The sequence below is a fragment of the Budorcas taxicolor genome, chromosome 3 (assembly GCF_023091745.1).
Source record: "Budorcas taxicolor isolate Tak-1 chromosome 3, Takin1.1, whole genome shotgun sequence".
In the NCBI taxonomy this organism is placed as follows: domain Eukaryota; kingdom Metazoa; phylum Chordata; class Mammalia; order Artiodactyla; family Bovidae; genus Budorcas; species Budorcas taxicolor.
The window spans coordinates 109,841,434-109,857,680 of record NC_068912.1 but is presented as its reverse complement, the minus strand read 5'-3'; the positions used below and the strand labels follow the sequence as shown (position 1 = coordinate 109,857,680).

The following is a 16,247-nucleotide window of genomic DNA, read 5'->3' as shown; positions in this document are numbered from 1 at the left end:
CCGCTCAGATGGTAAAGAATGCAGGTGGATTCCTTACCATCTGAGGCACCAGGGAAGCCCTTACAAGTAGGGGAAATGCTGCCTGAGAGGCCGGGCCCTATTTGACCAGGGCTTGGGGACCGCCCCTGGTCTCCCGCGGGGGTGCGCTGCGACTCCGGGCCGCGGGGCGGCGCTGTGGGGCCGGGGACGCCGCGCAGTGGGGGCGCGCGCCCGCCACGCCGGAAGTGGCGGCGAGTCCGCGCGGATGGCGGCGGCGGTGGCGGCGGCAGCGATGACGGCGGCGGGCTGCGGCGGGGCTGGGGCGGCACGCTCCCTCTCCCGCTTCCGAGGCTGCCTGGCGGGCGCGCTGCTCGGGGACTGCGTAGGCGCCGTCTACGAGGCGCGCGACACCGTCGACCTGACGTCAGTCCTGCGTCAGGTCCAGGATTTGGAGCCGGACCCCGGCTCGCCCGGGAGCGCGCGGACAGGTGGGCGGGGCCGGGCGCCGGGGGCGCGACGAGGGACGCGGGCAGGGAGGGGACCGCGGCCGGAGGGGCCTGCCCGACGCGGGGATACCTCGGCCTCAGCGTGTCCAGGATCCGAGCCCCGCGTTCACGTATCTCGCCCCGAACGTTCGCCGTCTCGGGGCACGCCACGCCTAGATTGCGCCTACTCGAGTCCTTAACATCTCTGCCAGTTTCACCCGTTTTACCCTAGTCTCAGAACATTGCACCACCAGTCCATCTCCACGCAGCTGGAGTGCACTTCTGAGGAACAGATCTTAGGGAGGCCTCCCCGCGCCTGAATCTCTGCAATAGTTGCCCATTACCCCTAGGACAGAGCCACACTCCTTAAAGGACCTACTTGGCCTGCCCTCGCCTGCGGTTCCAGTTCCATCTTATAGCACCGTTGGCTTTACATTCTGTGCTGCGCTTCTTGGCGCTTCGTGCCGCCTCTAGCCCCTTTGCATGTACTGCGGTCCCTGTTCCCTCAGCCTCTCCCTCCCCTGGGCGGTCAACTCATCACTCAGAACTCAGTGCAGTGTCACGGCTGAGGACGATTCTTCTGGGAGATCACGTAGAATAGTAAGAAAAAGGAGCCACACCCAGAAACCTGGAGAAAGAAAAGGAGCTACAGAAGGAAAAAGTTTATTGGAGGAGAAGCAGGGGAGGTGTGTAACAATAAAACTCAGGAATTTCAAGATGAAGACAGTGGTTACTGATGTGAGGCCACAGAGAAGTTAAGTAGGGGGAAGTCTAGATTTAGGAAACCATTGTCAGTAGAAGGTTGAACCCTTGAAGTTATATTTCAGTGGGTTCAGGAGGGAATGAAAAAGGAGTCCTCAAGACTCAGTTCCTCTCCTGATTCAGATCTGCGTTCTTTTGGGTGGGCTTCAGCCTGGCAGACCCTTCCCATGGGGTAGCTCTCAGCAGCTCCTAGCTCAGCATCTCCAGCAGAGGAAGTTTCTCTTTACAGAAGTCCCAGCAGAAGTCTCTGATGGTCTCACTGGCCTGGCTTAGGTCACCCATTCATCCCTGAATGGGGGCACGGGATGTGCTTTTGGCTGGGCTGGAGGTGGCATTGGCTCCATCTCCGATCATCTGGGCTGGGAGAGGGAGAGATGTGGTTCCCTGTGGGGAAGCTGGGTGCCAGGGACCAGCTGAATGGAGCCTGGGTTCTGCTCATCACAGAGGGAGAAGCTGAGGAGACAAAGGAGAGGCAAGGTCCCCCGGAACTAGGCCGGGGCCAGACTGCAGGAGAGACTCGGTCCCTCTGAGGGGAGACTAGAGCGTGTGGCTGCGGGTAGGAGCCTGTAGGCCTCTCTTGCTGGCAAAGTAGAGAGTGGGGGCCTTCTGGGAGTGAAAGGGAAACAGAGGGCAGGGTTGGGGCTTGGGATACACAGAGCAGGGTGGGGCTGGGGGCTGAGGGCAGATATTAGATGTGAGGAATAAGAAGGGGTTCATTAGGGGGTGTGTTTTGCTCTCTACAGCTGTGTCTTCTTCAGATAAAAGCAAGTCCTTGTCCCTAACTGGCTTATAGCCTGAGAAGCTACCAAAACCAGTGATGTGTGTTACAAGTGCCAAGGCAGAAGACCTGGGCACCTAGAGGAAGAAGAGGAGGTGGGTGGAGGGAGAAGAGCAGCCCCAGCGGGGAAGGACGTACCCAGGCTCCAGGATTGGTTCTGAGGAAGCGGAGGGGAACAGCGGGATATAAGATGGGTAAGGAAGGAAGGGCTTCAAATGGCCATGACAGTGAATTTGGACCTCATCCTGAAGGTGAGAGCCAGCCATCTGAGCAGGAGAGTGTGATGACAAAAGTGATGCTCTACTCTTAGGAAGAATTTTCTGGCGGCACATATAGGCCAGGTTGGAGGGTGGGGAAGACACGGGAGATCTAAAATCAGCAGGACATGTGACCAACTCAGAATATGTAACTGTTGAAAATCCCATGGCTAAGAGCTCGGGAAACTGGGTGAGAGTGAGAGGCTGACTTGAGGCCTTCTGGAAGTAGTAGATAAAAAGCGTGAGCAGGAGGCCGCAGCCGCCACCCTCGAGCCCTGCAGCTCCATCTCTGCCCCCTGCCCTCCCTGCAGAAGCGTTGTGCTACACAGACGACACAGCCATGGCCAGGGCGCTGGTGCAGTCCCTGCTGGCCAAGGAGGCCTTCGACGAGGTGGACATGGCTCACAGGTGAGGGCAGTGGTCCCAGGGTGAAGCCAAGCGGGTGGGCGGAGTTATCGCACCCCTTGACCAGCGCAGCGATGTCCGTGCATGGCAGGACACCCTCCCCCAGACCGCGCAGCAGGACACCGTCTCTTGGGCTGCTGCAGCTTCCCAAACTAGAAGTGACAGCTCCAGGATTCCTCTTCCCAAACCAGCCAGGTTTCTTCTCTCCCAGCCATGGCAGGCATCTCTTAAATTGTGATCCTGTGGCCTTCTCGCCCCTAGGTTTGCTCAGGAGTACAAGAAGGACCCTGACCGGGGTTATGGTGCTGGAGTGATCACTGTCTTCAGGAAGCTCCTAAGCCCCAAGTGCCGGGATGTCTTTGAGCCTGCCCGCGCCCAGTTTAATGGCAAAGGTTCCTATGGCAATGGGGGTGCCATGCGGGTAGCTGGCATCTCCCTGGCCTATAGCAGCATCCAGGATGTGCAGAAGGTATAGTCCAGGTGGGCTGGCTTTCTGGGCCCTCTGATCTCCCTCCTGCACACCTGAGTGCCGTGACTACAGGTATTCGCCTCCCTTGCCTTTGCCCTAGTTTGCCCGGCTCTCGGCCCAGCTGACACACGCCTCCTCCCTGGGTTACAATGGTGCCATCCTGCAGGCCCTGGCTGTGCACCTGGCTTTGCAGGGTGAGTCGTCCAGTGAGCACTTCCTCGAGCAGCTCCTGGGCCACATGGAAGAGCTGGAGAGTGATGCCCAGTCCGTGCTGGATGCCAGGGAGTGAGTAGGCGGGCTGGGGGCACGTCTGTTGTGCACGTGTGTGCTGGTGGGGTGGCATTGCCTCAAGCGAAAACCTTTTTTAAAATATGTATTTATTAAATATGTATTACTACTTATTTAATACATATTACTACTTATTTTATACATATTTAATGAATACAAATGTTTCTGTTTCCATCCATGGGATTCTCCAGGCAAGAATACTGGAGTGGGTTGCCATTTCCTTCTCCAGGGGATCTTCCCAACCCGGAGATCGAACCCAGGTCTCCCACATTGCAGGCAGACGCTTTAACCTCTGAGCCACCAGGGAAGCCCACTTAATAATATTAAATATTATTAATTTGAATGTTAATAATATTATACGTGCCAGGTCTTAGTGGCAGCATGAGGGATCTTCGATCTTCCTTGCGGCATGTGGGATCTTTAGTTGCAGCATCTGAACTCTTAGTTAATGGCATGTGGGATCCAGTTCGCTGACCAAGGATTGAACCCAGGTCCCCTGCATTGGGAGTGTGGAGTCTTAGCCGCTGGACTACCTGGGAAGTCTCTGAAACCTTCCTTCTTTAATTGCACGTCCTAAGGAGAGGTGGGGAGAGCCCTGTGCTTAGGCTGTGCTTCAGGGCTCTCTGGGTCCCAGAGAACAAACCAGCCAGCTCCCACCCAGCCCTTCCCACTTCTTGCCCTGGCTCCTGTGCCTGGGTATCAGCCTAACCACATCCCTGCCCCATCCTGCTGTCTCCACCCTGCTGGCTCCGATCTCCCTGCAATCTTGCCCCCATCCACAGGTTGGGCATGGAGGAGCGTCCGTACTCCAGCCGACTGAAGAAGATCGGGGAGCTTCTAGAGCAGAACTCAGTGACCAGAGAGGAGGTGGTGTCTGAGCTAGGTGGGTAGCCCCCTGCCCCCACCTGTCACCCTTCAGGGTTCATCCTGGGCTCGTGCACGGGATGGGAGAGGTACCTGCAGTCACTGCTGCCACCATCACACTTTTGCTGGGGCTGCTGTAACAGGAGCACCATACTCTGGAGGCTATTTGGCAGGCTGTGGGCACAGTGCCTTCCTCTCTAGGGCAACAGTCCCCTCAACCTGCAACATCCAGAAACGGCAGCTGGCTGTTAGTTTTCACAGCTGATGGTGATAACTGCTGTTTATTCACACAGCGTTTTTACTGTGTTTTGGGCACTCTGCAGAGTGCTTTCTCTCTAGGATTTCATTTCACCCTCACACACCAGCCCTGCAAAAGTTCCTAACTTTATTTCCTCTCTGCACATGGAGCTAAAGCCAAGATACAGGAATCACACAGTCAGTAGGTGGGCAAGCTGAGATTTAAACCCAGGCTGTGATGTTAATCCCAGCTTAACTTGAAGCCTAGAGAGTTGACTTGTGACAAGTGGCAGGAAACTTGGGGACACCATGGGGCCCAGGAACACGGGTCAAGTTCCCATATTGTGGCCTCCCCACAGGAAATGGCATTGCTGCTTTTGAATCTGTTCCCACCGCCATCTATTGCTTCCTGCGCTGCATGGAGCCCGACCCCGAGATCCCCTCTGCCTTCAACAGCCTCCAAAGGACTCTTGTCTATTCCATCTCACTCGGTGGGGACACGGACACCATTGCCACCATGGCCGGGGCCATCGCTGGCGCCTACTATGGGATGGAACAGGTGCCAGAGAGCTGGCAGCAAAGCTGTGAAGGCTATGAGGAGACTGATGTCCTGGCCCAGAGCCTGCACCGGGTCTTCCAGAAGAGTCTGTGAGGGCCTCAGCTGCTAAGGCCCTGCCACGTGCAGCAGGACCAGCTACAGCTTACATTGGAAACCCCAGGCATCCTCCGGTGCAGCTCCCTGCTTCTGTCTTCCTGCCACATGAGCAGAGTGCACCTTGGGGCCAGCGTCTAGTCTGGGGAGGGATGGGTGCCTTCTGGTGCTGGGTTCCTGCCTTCTGCAGAGCCTCGGTGCTCTTGGCTCCTCAGTCAGACATGAGGGACCAGGGCAGCTTTTATTTTGGAGCAGTATTTGTGGCATTTTCCTTGATTATCTAGGATGTGGGATCTGGGGAGGTGGAAATGATCTGCGGTATCATTTCTCCTTGTTGGGATTTAGCCAGTTTGCCAGAAGCCTGTCTTTGAGCCCTGAGTGCTCAGTTTATGTGGATCGGGAGGGGGCACGTGGATCTAGCCAGTCGAGACGCACACCTGGCCCTTGGCCGTCGTGGGTCTTGTGAACAGCTTCCAGAGAAAATCCCAGAGCAATAAACAGTTTTTGGTAAGTCCCACCACTGTTTCTTGTGTTTCTCCTCCACAGTGGGTGGATTCTTCCCCTTACCTTGACCTTCTGTGCCTAGCACCTCTCTATCTGAGCCTCACTCGTAGGAGCCAGGGATCCACTTGCTGGGTGGTGGAGGCAAATTCCTCCAGTTGTCCATCCAGGAAGAGAGCAGGCATAGTTTGGGGCTTTTTCCTGTTGGAGATCCCTCAGTGGCCCAGGCAGTGGGCAGGAAGAAGTCAGATATTACTGCTCCTAGAGTACCTGACGACTTAATAGGTTGCCCCCCAGATAGGACCCAGGCCCCGCTGGGCCAGGAACCAGAACCCTGTGGAAGGGTGTGAGGGGAATTTTGGGTTACCAGATTGCTGACCTTTAGCGAGGGGGGGCCCTCCCTCTGCATCTTGAGCCTCCGTCAAGGGCCTTGGCCTGCCAGGAAGTTCTACACACCATCCATTTTGAAGAAAGGAAAATGGAAATGGAGAGGGCACCCCCCCCCCCCCCCCCCCCCCCCTGCTTAAACGTGAGGGCTCTTCCAGCCTCGGTGGGGATCCCTGCCCAGCCTGCAGCTCACCTGAGGTTTTAGGATTGCTGGGCAGGTCTGCCTTCAGTCGGGACGGGGTTCCTCCGGGATTTTTCAGGGCCTGGACTGGCCTCAGGTCTGCAGTCCAGATCCCCAGCATGTGGCAGGCTGTGGGGCAGGTGCTTTCTCCCAGGACTGCTCCCCAAACCCTGCCTGCCGCCTTGGGCCTGGCACCAGCCCCGCCCACAGGAGCAGAGATCCCTGATTTCATTCATAATGTGTATCAGATGTTGAAACTTCGCCCTCGGGATCCTGAGCCAGCGGTCATGCTCCACTACCCCTGAGAGCTTTAGGAATGTTCCAGGGAAGCTTGACCCATCTCCCCCAGCTCCAGCCACTGCCTTAGTTTGGTTTCTGAAAATGCCTCCTGGCATTTACTTGGTGCAGAGCCCAGGCAGCTTTGGAGAATAGAGGATTTCTGACGCAGTGGTGATAGAACCCCTGGCTGGGGGCTGGGGAAGAATGCATGCTCTTTGAGAAGGTGCAGAACAAGAGTCCCAGAGAGCTCCCCAGGTGCTTTATGAAATCCAGAGGCTCAAGACACCTCTGCATCAAGGCCAGTTTCAGCACAGTGCTGTTTATACAACAGGCTTTATTGAGATTGTGTCAATACAGTCAATACTTTTTTCTTTTCAAAAAGAAGCTCCATTTTCTTTGATTCCCAAGTGCATTTTTCCTGAATCTCCTGTGACACAGGCCACATAATAGGTATGTAGGGAACTAAGCTTCCTATACCAGGTTAGAAAGAAATTACTAATGGAGAACACTTAAACTTTAATCTTAAAAAAAAAAATGAGGAATTAGAATACAAAAATGCACAAGGTAATGTAGTTTTCATTGTTAAAACCCAACACAGTTTATCAAAGCTAGTCAGTTAAGTGGACACCTGGAACTAAAGTCCCATAAACATTTTGGAAACCACCTACCTCTCCCCAAAGGCTTCAGGAATGACACTTAGGAGAAACTCAGTTCTGTAAAACAGCTCCTTTGTTCTGTTCTGTTTTTTGGCTCCCCATACCCTCAGGGCCCTGGACTTCACTGGGAGCTGGCGCCTTTCCACCCATCAGAACCCTTCCTAACAGGTCAAATGGCAGTGGCTTTGACTCAGGATGCTAAGCAGGTGGCCCCATGAGGTATGACTTAAGACTTAGTTCCCATGGTGCTGATAGATAAAAAACCCACCAGGAACCCTAGCCCAACCTGCTCTTGTGGGCAGATTTGGGTTTTCTTTTCTCCTTTTGAAAGTTAAAACGAGCAGTCAAAGGGTCTGCTTGATTTGGAGAAGCTGTGGGTGGGGAGGCCAGCCTAGGGGCCTGAGGGAGCCACAGCCTAACACGTCAGAAGTCGGTGATCAACCTCCTTCCTCAACATGGACAGGCGGGGTGAGGGCCAGAGCTGCAGCACGTCCACGCTGGGTCCTCATCTCAGCGGTATCCACTCAGCTTGAACTAGGGGCTGAGGGGAGGGAAGGAGGTCTTGCCTTTTTCCTGCAGAGGGGAGCTCTGATTGGGGAAAATGGCAGTAACGTCCACCTCATCCCAAAGGGGCCTGTTGAAACCCTTTTTCTCAGGGCCTCAGCCTCCTGGGCCCTAATCCTGCCTTGGACAGGAAACTGGAACCAGAGAGTGGAAGGAGAGGAAGACCCTGCAGGTTAAGCCCTGGAGTCACGCACACCCACCATCTGGCTCTTCCTAAGGAGAAGCGGGCAGCCGCCTTCATCCACGAGCTTGCGTGCACCTCGCTCTGCGGTGAACAGGAAGCTCTCTGCCATGGAGCTACTGGGGGTGGGGCCGGCAGGCACCTCTTAACAGTTTTGTCTGAGTAAAGCGCTCTCCCTCAGCAGGTGAAAGGAGAGAGGAGGAATACTCAAGACTTGCTGATTGCCGGCCCTGCCTCGTGCCACCTGTGGCAGTCCTTAGGGGCCTGGGCGGCTGCCCTCACGCTGAGCAAAGCCAAAGCTGGTGGGGGCAGCCTTGGGGATGGAGATGAATGTGAAGAACGGCCATCCTGCACCAGGCCCACACCCCTGCCCCTCACAAGCCACCGTTCTCCATGGCTGCAGCCTGAGCAGTGAGTGGGGTTCGGCACTGCCCAGGAGCCAGCAGGGGCGGTCACGCACCCATACCCACCAGGGACAGGCCCGCAGCCACAGCCCCACCGCTAGGGTCGCAGTCCTGACAAGGTGTCCACACTGGCCACCGCCATGGTCCCCCTCCTCTCCCTTCCCCTGGAGAGAAACAAAAGCTCTTTGGGAGATCCATCACCTTAAGCTGGAGGTCCCAGGGCCGCTGGAAGAGCCCCAGCCAAGAACTGAGGGAAGCCGCGCCCCATCCCTTGAGCAGGTGCCCTCTGAGGGCCAGCAGGTTGGGCAGGGCTTGGAAATATGTCTCCCCAGGGGAATGGGGGGCGGCGCTCAGCCCCCTCTCACTGCTGACTCACTGAGAAGCAGCCTCCTTCACCGCCTGGCAGAGCCCAGGACTCACAAGCGGGCAGGGGTCTCCACCAGCTGGGCGGAGCATCCTGGAGCCCTCCCAGGGGGCCAGGCAGGGCAGGAATGGGAGCACAACCCCCACCACTGCACAGACACGTGGGGCAGAGGAACTCAGGCCAGCTTCTTCCGGGAAGAAACCTCAGCCTGCGTGGAGACAATCCAAGCCGGTCTCCCCAGGCCGAGGCTGCGGCCGCCTTGTGCCCGCCTCTGTCTCAGTCTTTGGTTTTTTCCTTTAAATGGAGGTTCTTGGTAAGTGAGAAGGTCTCTCTACCGCTAAAGAGGAGGAGGCCAGGCAGCACAGGTTATGTGGGACACAGCAAGAATCCCGAAAAGGAAGAGTGGATGTACTCGGTGGAGTAGAGGCCGTTGGCCTGGTCCGAGGGCATCTGCACCCAGACCTGGTCGTTGGGCCGCAGCTGCAGCACGGCCCCGCCAGATGCCTGGTCCAGGTAGCCCTTCTTGTACTCGTCGTAGGTGTACGTGGCCGGCACGTTGTTCTTATAGAGGGCCACCCACACGTTGGTGCCCTTGACATGCACGTGGTAGGCAAAATAGTAGACCCCGCCCACGGGGCAGGTGAAGATGCCCGTGGCCGGGTTGTAGCCACTGTGGCCGTTGTAGAGAGTCCGGTCAAACTTGACGGGCATGCCCGAGGCGGGGAAGGGCGAGGTGAGCACAGCGGTGAAGGCGGGCGTGGCATGGGCCGACAGCTCCCCCAGCCCCAACTGTGGCTTCACCCCCTTGCCCAGCACAGCTCCCTCCACACCACCGTTGGGCAGCTGCAAGCCAGCAATGCCAGTCTCGTCGAAGGCCCCTGGGGCTCCGGGGGGGCCGGGGGGACCAGGAGGCCCAGGAGGGCCCGTGAGTCCTGGGGAACCTGGCACCCCAGGAGGCCCTGTCGGCCCAGCCACACCAGGTTCCCCCACTTTCCCCTCTCCAGGGGGCCCTGGCAGGCCTGGTTCGCCCTTCAGGCCTGGCAGACCCTGGGGCCCGATAGGGCCAGCCGGACCCTGAAGTCCCGGGATTCCTGAAGGGCCCCTCAGGCCGGGCTGTCCAGGGAGTCCCAGGTCACCTTTCTGCCCCAGGGCTCCTGCTGCCCCTGGTCCTCCAGGGCGACCCGTGAAACCTGGCTCACCTTTGGGCCCAGTCGGTCCAGGAGGTCCATGAGCCCCTGGAAGCCCCCTCTCTCCTGGGAGCCCAGGTTTCCCAGCCAGGCCACTAGGCCCTTGATCACCCCGAATGCCAGGCACTCCTGGGGGTCCTATAGGCCCTGTCTCCCCCTTAGGCCCAGGGACCCCACGTCTGCCAGGGAGCCCTGCAGATCCCGGAAGTCCAGGGGGCCCCCCGGGGCCCTGTGGTCCCTGTTCCCCCGGCTCCCCATCCTCACCTGGCTCGCCCCTGTCCCCCAAGAGCCCTGGGACCCCAGCTGGGCCCCTGTCCCCCTTGGGACCTGGCAGGCCTGGCATCCCATAACCAGTAGGGCCTATCAGGCCAGGGGGGCCCCGGGTCCCTGGTTCCCCTTTGGCTCCTGGCGGGCCCTGTGGCCCTGGCAACCCTGCTGGCCCCGGTGCCCCCACCCCATCCACCCCAGGGGGCCCCTTTGGGCCCAGAGCCCCAGGCTCCCCCCTAGGTCCTGGCACCCCAGGAGGTCCAGTGTCACCCTTATCTCCAGGGGCCCCAGGAAGCCCATCCAAACCTGGTTTGCCTAAACCAGCCGGACCCGGGAGACCCGGGGGCCCCGGGGCTCCCCCCTGCCCTGGGGCTCCAGGTAGCCCTGGCTGGCCCACTCCATTTTCACCCTTGAGGCCTCGATCACCTGGGGGCCCAGGCTCTCCCTGGGGTCCTGGCTCCCCCCCAAATCCTGGGGGCCCCGGCACCCCCTGGGGGCCTGGTTTTCCAGGGACAGCAATGCCTGAGGGCCCAGGGAGGCCAGGGGGCCCTGGGGGCCCCCGGAGGCCCTGGTCCCCTCGAATCCCTGGCTCCCCGCGAAGCCCCGGCTGCCCTGGTGGTCCAACCTTGCCTGGGAGCCCTGGGGGACCAGCCTTGCCCATCCGGGAGAAGCCGGGGGGGCCGGCGGGGCCAGGTTGCCCATGGAGCCCAGGTTTTCCGGTGCCCGGTTTTCCTGGGAAGCCAGGAGGGCCAGGGGGACCCCGTGGCCCAGGCTTTCCAGGGGGTCCGGGCTCTCCTTTCAGGTCCATCGGCAACAGTGGTAGAGGCATTTCTGAGAGAAAAAGAGAAGAGGCAGTCAGGGCCTGGGCAGTGGGGCCAGGGGACCCATCTTCCCACTCCCTAGCCAGCATGGGGTGCAACTTGAGAAGTTAGGGTTCTGTACCTGCTCATGAAGACCACCCTGGCCCTCCCTCCCTTCTCTCATGAAAGGTGCAATTTGGGGGTGGTCTGGTGGCGGTCTTGGGAGCTGCAGGGTATCCACAGCCGGGCTCCTAGTTCCCAACCTACGCAGGCTGGGCCTCCCTTCCCCAGCAGCCTCTCATCCCTGCGGAACTGTGGTGGAATGGCCAGCAGGCGGCACAGCAGCCCTCCTTAGAGCCAATCGGCGCCAACCCCTTCCTACTTCTCCCAAACCTTCCCGCCCCTCCCCGACCCAAAGACCACCTCCGCCAGCCAGCCCCACCCCACTTCCGGGCCCTTTTGGGGCGGGAGGCCCTGGACCCGCATCAAGAAGCAAGTGGAGGTGGGAAGGTCTTTGTGGGGTGGACGGGCTGTGGCTGAGAGAGGGCCTGGGAAGAGCCGGTGGCGGTCAGGAGACAGGGAGTCGGGGGTCAGGACGGGCCGAGGCGGGGCGGGGCGATGCTCACCCAGGTACTGGCCCTTGCCCTCGCGGAAGGGCGGCCCCACGGGTCCTTTGTGCATGGGCTGCACGTACTGCACCGGCGGGTAGCCCGCTGCCCCGGCGGCCCCACCGCTGGCAGCCGCCCTCGGCCCGCACCCCAGCAGCAGCAGCATTAGCAGAGGTGGTGGCAGCGAAGACAGGGGCGTCAGAGCCCCCTGCATGGCGTCCGCGGGCGTGCTGCGGGGAGGAAGGAGAGAGGCCGTCAAGCCAGCTCATGGGTGGTTTGGCACCAGGCCCAGGAGCTCACAAAAAAGATGAAAATTTAGTTATTATTCACAAGCAATTCTCAAAGTCTCAGGGTCTGCAGAAGTTACTACTAAACCTCTCCTAACCCTGCCCATAGCTCTCTGTACAGGCAGGGGTGGGGGTGAGGTTCCTGGACAACAGCCTCCCAAACCACCCACTTGGCAGCCAGATGCCCTTCCAGAACACCTCTAACCTTGGCATAGCCCTGCCAGACACTGATGATTACACACCCACTACCACGTGCTGGACTGGCTCTCTGCCAGGCATGAGGCTAAGCACTCCAGCATGGGAGCTCACTTAATCCTCCCAGCACTCTAACGAGGTATTGTTACTGTCATCCACATTTTCCAGATGACAAAACTAAAGCAAACGTCTCTAGGAAGCAGCACTGGGATTTGCCTAAGGTCTGTCTGACCTCACATTAAGTCCAGGCTTTTCTGGGTTCCCCACCATCTTCTGGATCGAGTCCTTTGTGGGAATTCCCTGGCTATCCAGTGGTTAGGACTCAAGGCTCTCACAGCCAGTGGCCCAGGTTCAATCCCTGGTTGGGGAACTGAGATCCCACAAGCCTCGAGACCATTAATTACATATATATGTATGACTTCCCATGTATGTATGGGCTTCCCCTATAGCTCAGCTGGTAAAGAATCTGCTCGCAATGCTGGAGACCTGGGTTCCATCCCTGGGTTGGGAAGATCCCCTGGAGAAGGGAAAGGCTACCTACTCCAGTATTACGGCGTGGAGAATCCCATGGACTGTATAGTCCATGGGGTCGCAAAGAGTCAGACACGACTGACTTTCACTTCACATGCATATGTATGACTGAGTCCCCTTGCTGTTCACCTGAAACTATCACATTTTGTTAATTGGCTATCCCCAATACTTCCCAGGTGGCGCTAGTGGTAAAGAACCTGCCTGAAAATAAGAGAGATGAGAGATAAGAGACACAGGTTCCATCCCTGGGTCAGAAAGATCCCCTGGAGGAGGGCACGGCAACCCACTCCACTATTTTTGCCAGGAGAATCCCATGGACAGAGGAGCCTGGTGGGCTACAGTCCACAGGCTCGCAGACTCGGACACGACTGAAGTGACTTACAGGCATACCCCAATACAAAATAAAAAGTTTTAAAAAATTATAAATTAAACAATATTTGTAAAAGTCCTTGGTTCCCAACTTGGTGTTCTAATCATCTAATCAGTATCTGTGTCTCCAACTCTACCATCTATTGCCCCTTTCTCTGCCGCTCCCCTCCCCCATACCTTTGCCCCAGTCACCAGGCAGCCTCACACTTCCGGGCCTTTGCACCTGCTGTTCCTCGGCCTGCAGTGTTCTTCCCCTCACTCGTCCTTCAAGACCCAGGGAAGCTGTCCCTCCTTCCTCTACAGAATTAACCCCTCACTCCAATGTCCTGACTTAGCCCTGTCTCAGCATTCAGCTCAGCTCTGAGAACAAGGACTGAGTTAGGAAGAAAAACAGGCTCCAGATTTGGATAGCCAGCCTAAATCTTCCATTCACCAGGTGGGGGAGCCTGACCAAGCAGTGTCCACTCCGTGAACTCAGTTTCCTCATCTGTAAAATGCAATAACATGTCCACACTGAAACGTGTACGTGAATGTTCAGATTGGCATTATTCATAACAGCCAGAAAGTAGAAACGATAGGTATACATCAACTGATGAATGGATGGTGTGGAATATTCAGGATGTGGAATATTACTCAGCAATAAAAAGAAGTGAAGTACTGATAAATGCCGCAATACAGATGAATCTTGAAAACATCACCAACTGAAGAAGCCAGGCACAAAATCATATAATTCTGTTTGTAGGATGTGTTCGGAATAGGTAAATCTAGAGAAAGTAGTTAGCTGAATGGTTGCCTAGGGCTGAGGCAGGTAGACATGGGGAGTGATTGTTAATCATCGCAGGGTTTCTATTGAGACCCCCGGTGGTGGCTCAGACAGTAAAGAATTTGCCTGGAATGCAGAAGCCCCAGGTTCCATCCCTGGGTCAGAAAGATCCCCTGGAGAAGGGAATGGCTATGCATTCCAGTATTCTTGCCTGGAGAATTCCATGGACAGAGGAGCCTGGCAGGCAATAGTCCATGGGGTGGCAAAGAGTCGGACATGACTGGGTGACTAACACACAGGGTTTCTATTAGGGGTGATGAAAATGTTCTAAATTGATTGTGATGATGGTTGCATAATTCTGTGAGTACCTTAAAAAACTGTGGATTCTTATATTTTAAATAAGCCAATTGCATGCTATGTGAACTGTATCTCAATTAAGTTCTTTTTAAAAAACTAGACTAGGACTTCCTTGGTGTCCAGTGTGTAAGATTCTGTGCTTCCACTGCAGGGGGCACAGGTTTGATCCCAGATCAGGGAAGTTCTGCATGCTGCAAGGTGTGGGAAAAAATAATAATAATAATTCATTAAAAGCTAGGCTAAGAGATTTCCTGTTGGTCCAGTGGTTAGGACTCTGAGTTTCCAGTGCTGGGGGTCCAGTTTTGATCCCTGTTTGGGGTACTAAGATCTTGCAAGCCTGGAGATGTGGAAAAAAAAAAAAAGAATTTTGTTTTCAAGCTAGGCTAACAACCTGTTTCTCAGGATTGCTGTGATGATCAGAGATATCTTGGTACCCCAGGGCGGGTACCCATTAATATCTGCATGGGGGACTAGCCTGACATTTCATACACCCCAGGAAGGTCCCACTTGCCCTGGCATCCCTGCTCTGGGCTCCCCTCACCCCACCCAGGGGCTCTCCACACCTGTGTGTGGCTGCAGGAAGGTGTGGCAGTGGGCTATTCACATCCAGGGATGCACCTGGGGCTGAGTCTGGAGCTGCAGTGTAGTATTCTTCCAAACTCAGTATCATGCGGGCTTTGCAGGAATGAACGTGGGGCGTTGGGGCAGGATGGTGAAGCTGCCAACCCAGCTCTGCCATCAACCTCCCTGTCACCTTGGGCAGGTCTTCAGCCTCCCTGAGCCCGAGCGTAATATTAACACCTGCCACCTAAGGGCTCCCTGGCTTCACATCACTAACCCTCTCAACGACCCCCGACCAGCTCATGCAATTGTTGTCCCCTATTTTATGGATATAGAAACTGAAGCTTAGACTAAGAATCTTGCCCAGAACACCTGCCCTCAACACAGGCCACCTGCTGTCTGCACCACGCCTGGTGCTAGGCCTCCTACTGTGCAGGCCTAGCCCTCAGTTAACTGATGACAGAGGCCCCGGCCAGGCACTGCCCCAAAGTTTGACTTTCTATCCACATTCAGCCCTGCAAGGCTCATCAGCCCTGTTTTACAGGTGAGGAAACCGGAGTGCAGTCAGGGCCTAAACCCAGACAGTCTGACTCTTAAGCCCTAGACGCTAACCACTGTACCATGAGGCCTCTCGAGAAAGGGGTAAAGACTCTCCTGCACTGGCCACCTGAGCTGGGGGGATGGGGGATCCTCATACATCACAGAGCCAGAATGTTCTGCCTAGAAGGGGAGCAGGGGCTTGGGCAGAGGGGCAGACCCTGCAGTAGGAAGCAGGAGGAGGGGAGTGAGCAGTTCTGGTCTGAGTGGGCCAAAGGCCGAAATCACGGCACCCCCAGAAGGACTCAAGACAGCCCTGGCTCCAGGGGGGACTTCCCTGTAGCTCATACGGTAAAGGATCTGCCTACAGTGCAGGAGACCTGGGTTCGATCCCTGGATCAGGAAGATCCTCTGGAGAAGGGAATGGCAACCCACTCCAGTATTCTTGCCTGGCGAATCTTATGGACAGAGAAGCCTGGGGAGCTATAGTCCATGGGGTCGCAAAGAGTCGGACACGACTGAACGACTAACACTTCTACTGCTGGGGAGCCTTGGTCCACTTGCTGAGCTGGGTGAGGCCTCACGGAGGCAGGGGCTGATGGAGGCTCAGCTAGGAGGGTGTCTGGGATGGGGAGAACTGTAGAGGGGCACAGGGCACCAGAGGAAGGGCCCCCGCGAGCCCAGGCAGGGCCCCCTTCCAGCTCCCCACTTCTCACTCCTCCTTGGCAAGGCGGGTCTCCAGGAAGCATCCCCGCCCTACGCCCCCGTGGCTCCCTGAACTTGCCCCATCCTGGCACCTCCTGCTCCATGGAGGTGGGGCAGGACCCCGGAGCAGGTGTTTCCTCCGGAGGGAGGCGTGTCTGAGTGAGGATGACAGCTCACACCTTCGCTGGGGCACCGCCTAAGTGCTGCCTCACAGTTCGCGATTGATGTAATCGCCACCAGATCCCCGGGAAAGAGGAACTATGGTGCCTCCTCTTCCTATAGACGAGGCGTCTGAGGCTGAAGACAAGCGGGAGTGAGGCGCCGCCCCCTGGCAGCCAGGGTCTGAGCGGAAGTCTGTTAAGAACCTGAGCTCTTAACCGCTGGGAC

General features: G+C 57.1%; 2 protein-coding genes across 3 annotated transcripts; one reads left to right on the top strand and one right to left on the bottom strand.

Moving 5' to 3' along the window:
- The first annotated feature begins 244 nt into the window (after positions 1 to 244).
- Positions 245 to 5,686, top strand: ADPRS (ADP-ribosylserine hydrolase). 2 transcript variants are annotated; one of them, XM_052637383.1, is made up of 6 exons: positions 245 to 467; positions 2,573 to 2,669; positions 2,928 to 3,135; positions 3,236 to 3,420; positions 4,206 to 4,306; positions 4,884 to 5,686. In XM_052637383.1, exons 1-6 carry the CDS (start codon positions 245 to 247, stop codon positions 5,174 to 5,176), a joined length of 1,107 nt encoding a protein of 368 aa, XP_052493343.1. In that variant the 3' UTR covers positions 5,177 to 5,686. The 2 variants fall into 2 exon arrangements, with proteins under 2 accessions (XP_052493343.1, XP_052493344.1); XM_052637384.1 differs by lacking the exon at positions 245 to 467 and adding an exon at positions 2,115 to 2,198.
- A 3,299-nt stretch (positions 5,687 to 8,985) lies between these two features.
- Positions 8,986 to 11,769, bottom strand: COL8A2 (collagen type VIII alpha 2 chain). Its single transcript, XM_052637825.1, has 2 exons — positions 11,574 to 11,769; positions 8,986 to 10,978 (listed from the first exon to the last, which is right to left on the bottom strand). The coding sequence occupies exons 1-2, from the start codon at positions 11,767 to 11,769 to the stop codon at positions 9,060 to 9,062; spliced, it is 2,115 nt and encodes a 704-aa protein (XP_052493785.1). The 3' UTR covers positions 8,986 to 9,059.
- Positions 11,770 to 16,247: the final 4,478 nt, after the last annotated feature.

Bases quoted from the DNA above. Each gene is read 5' to 3' on its own strand.
- ADPRS (XM_052637383.1), top strand. From the start codon at position 245: ATGGCGGCGGCGGTGGCGGCGGCAGCGATGACGGCGGCGGGCTGCGGC. The intron at 3,421-4,205 runs GTGAGTAGGCGG...CCCCATCCACAG, and splicing joins TCCGTGCTGGATGCCAGGGA to GTTGGGCATGGAGGAGCGTC. The intron at 4,307-4,883 runs GTGGGTAGCCCC...GCCTCCCCACAG, and splicing joins GGAGGTGGTGTCTGAGCTAG to GAAATGGCATTGCTGCTTTT.
- COL8A2 (XM_052637825.1), bottom strand. From the start codon at position 11,769: ATGCAGGGGGCTCTGACGCCCCTGTCTTCGCTGCCACCACCTCTGCTA. The intron at 10,979-11,573 runs GTGAGCATCGCC...TTTTTCTCTCAG, and splicing joins GGGCAAGGGCCAGTACCTGG to AAATGCCTCTACCACTGTTG.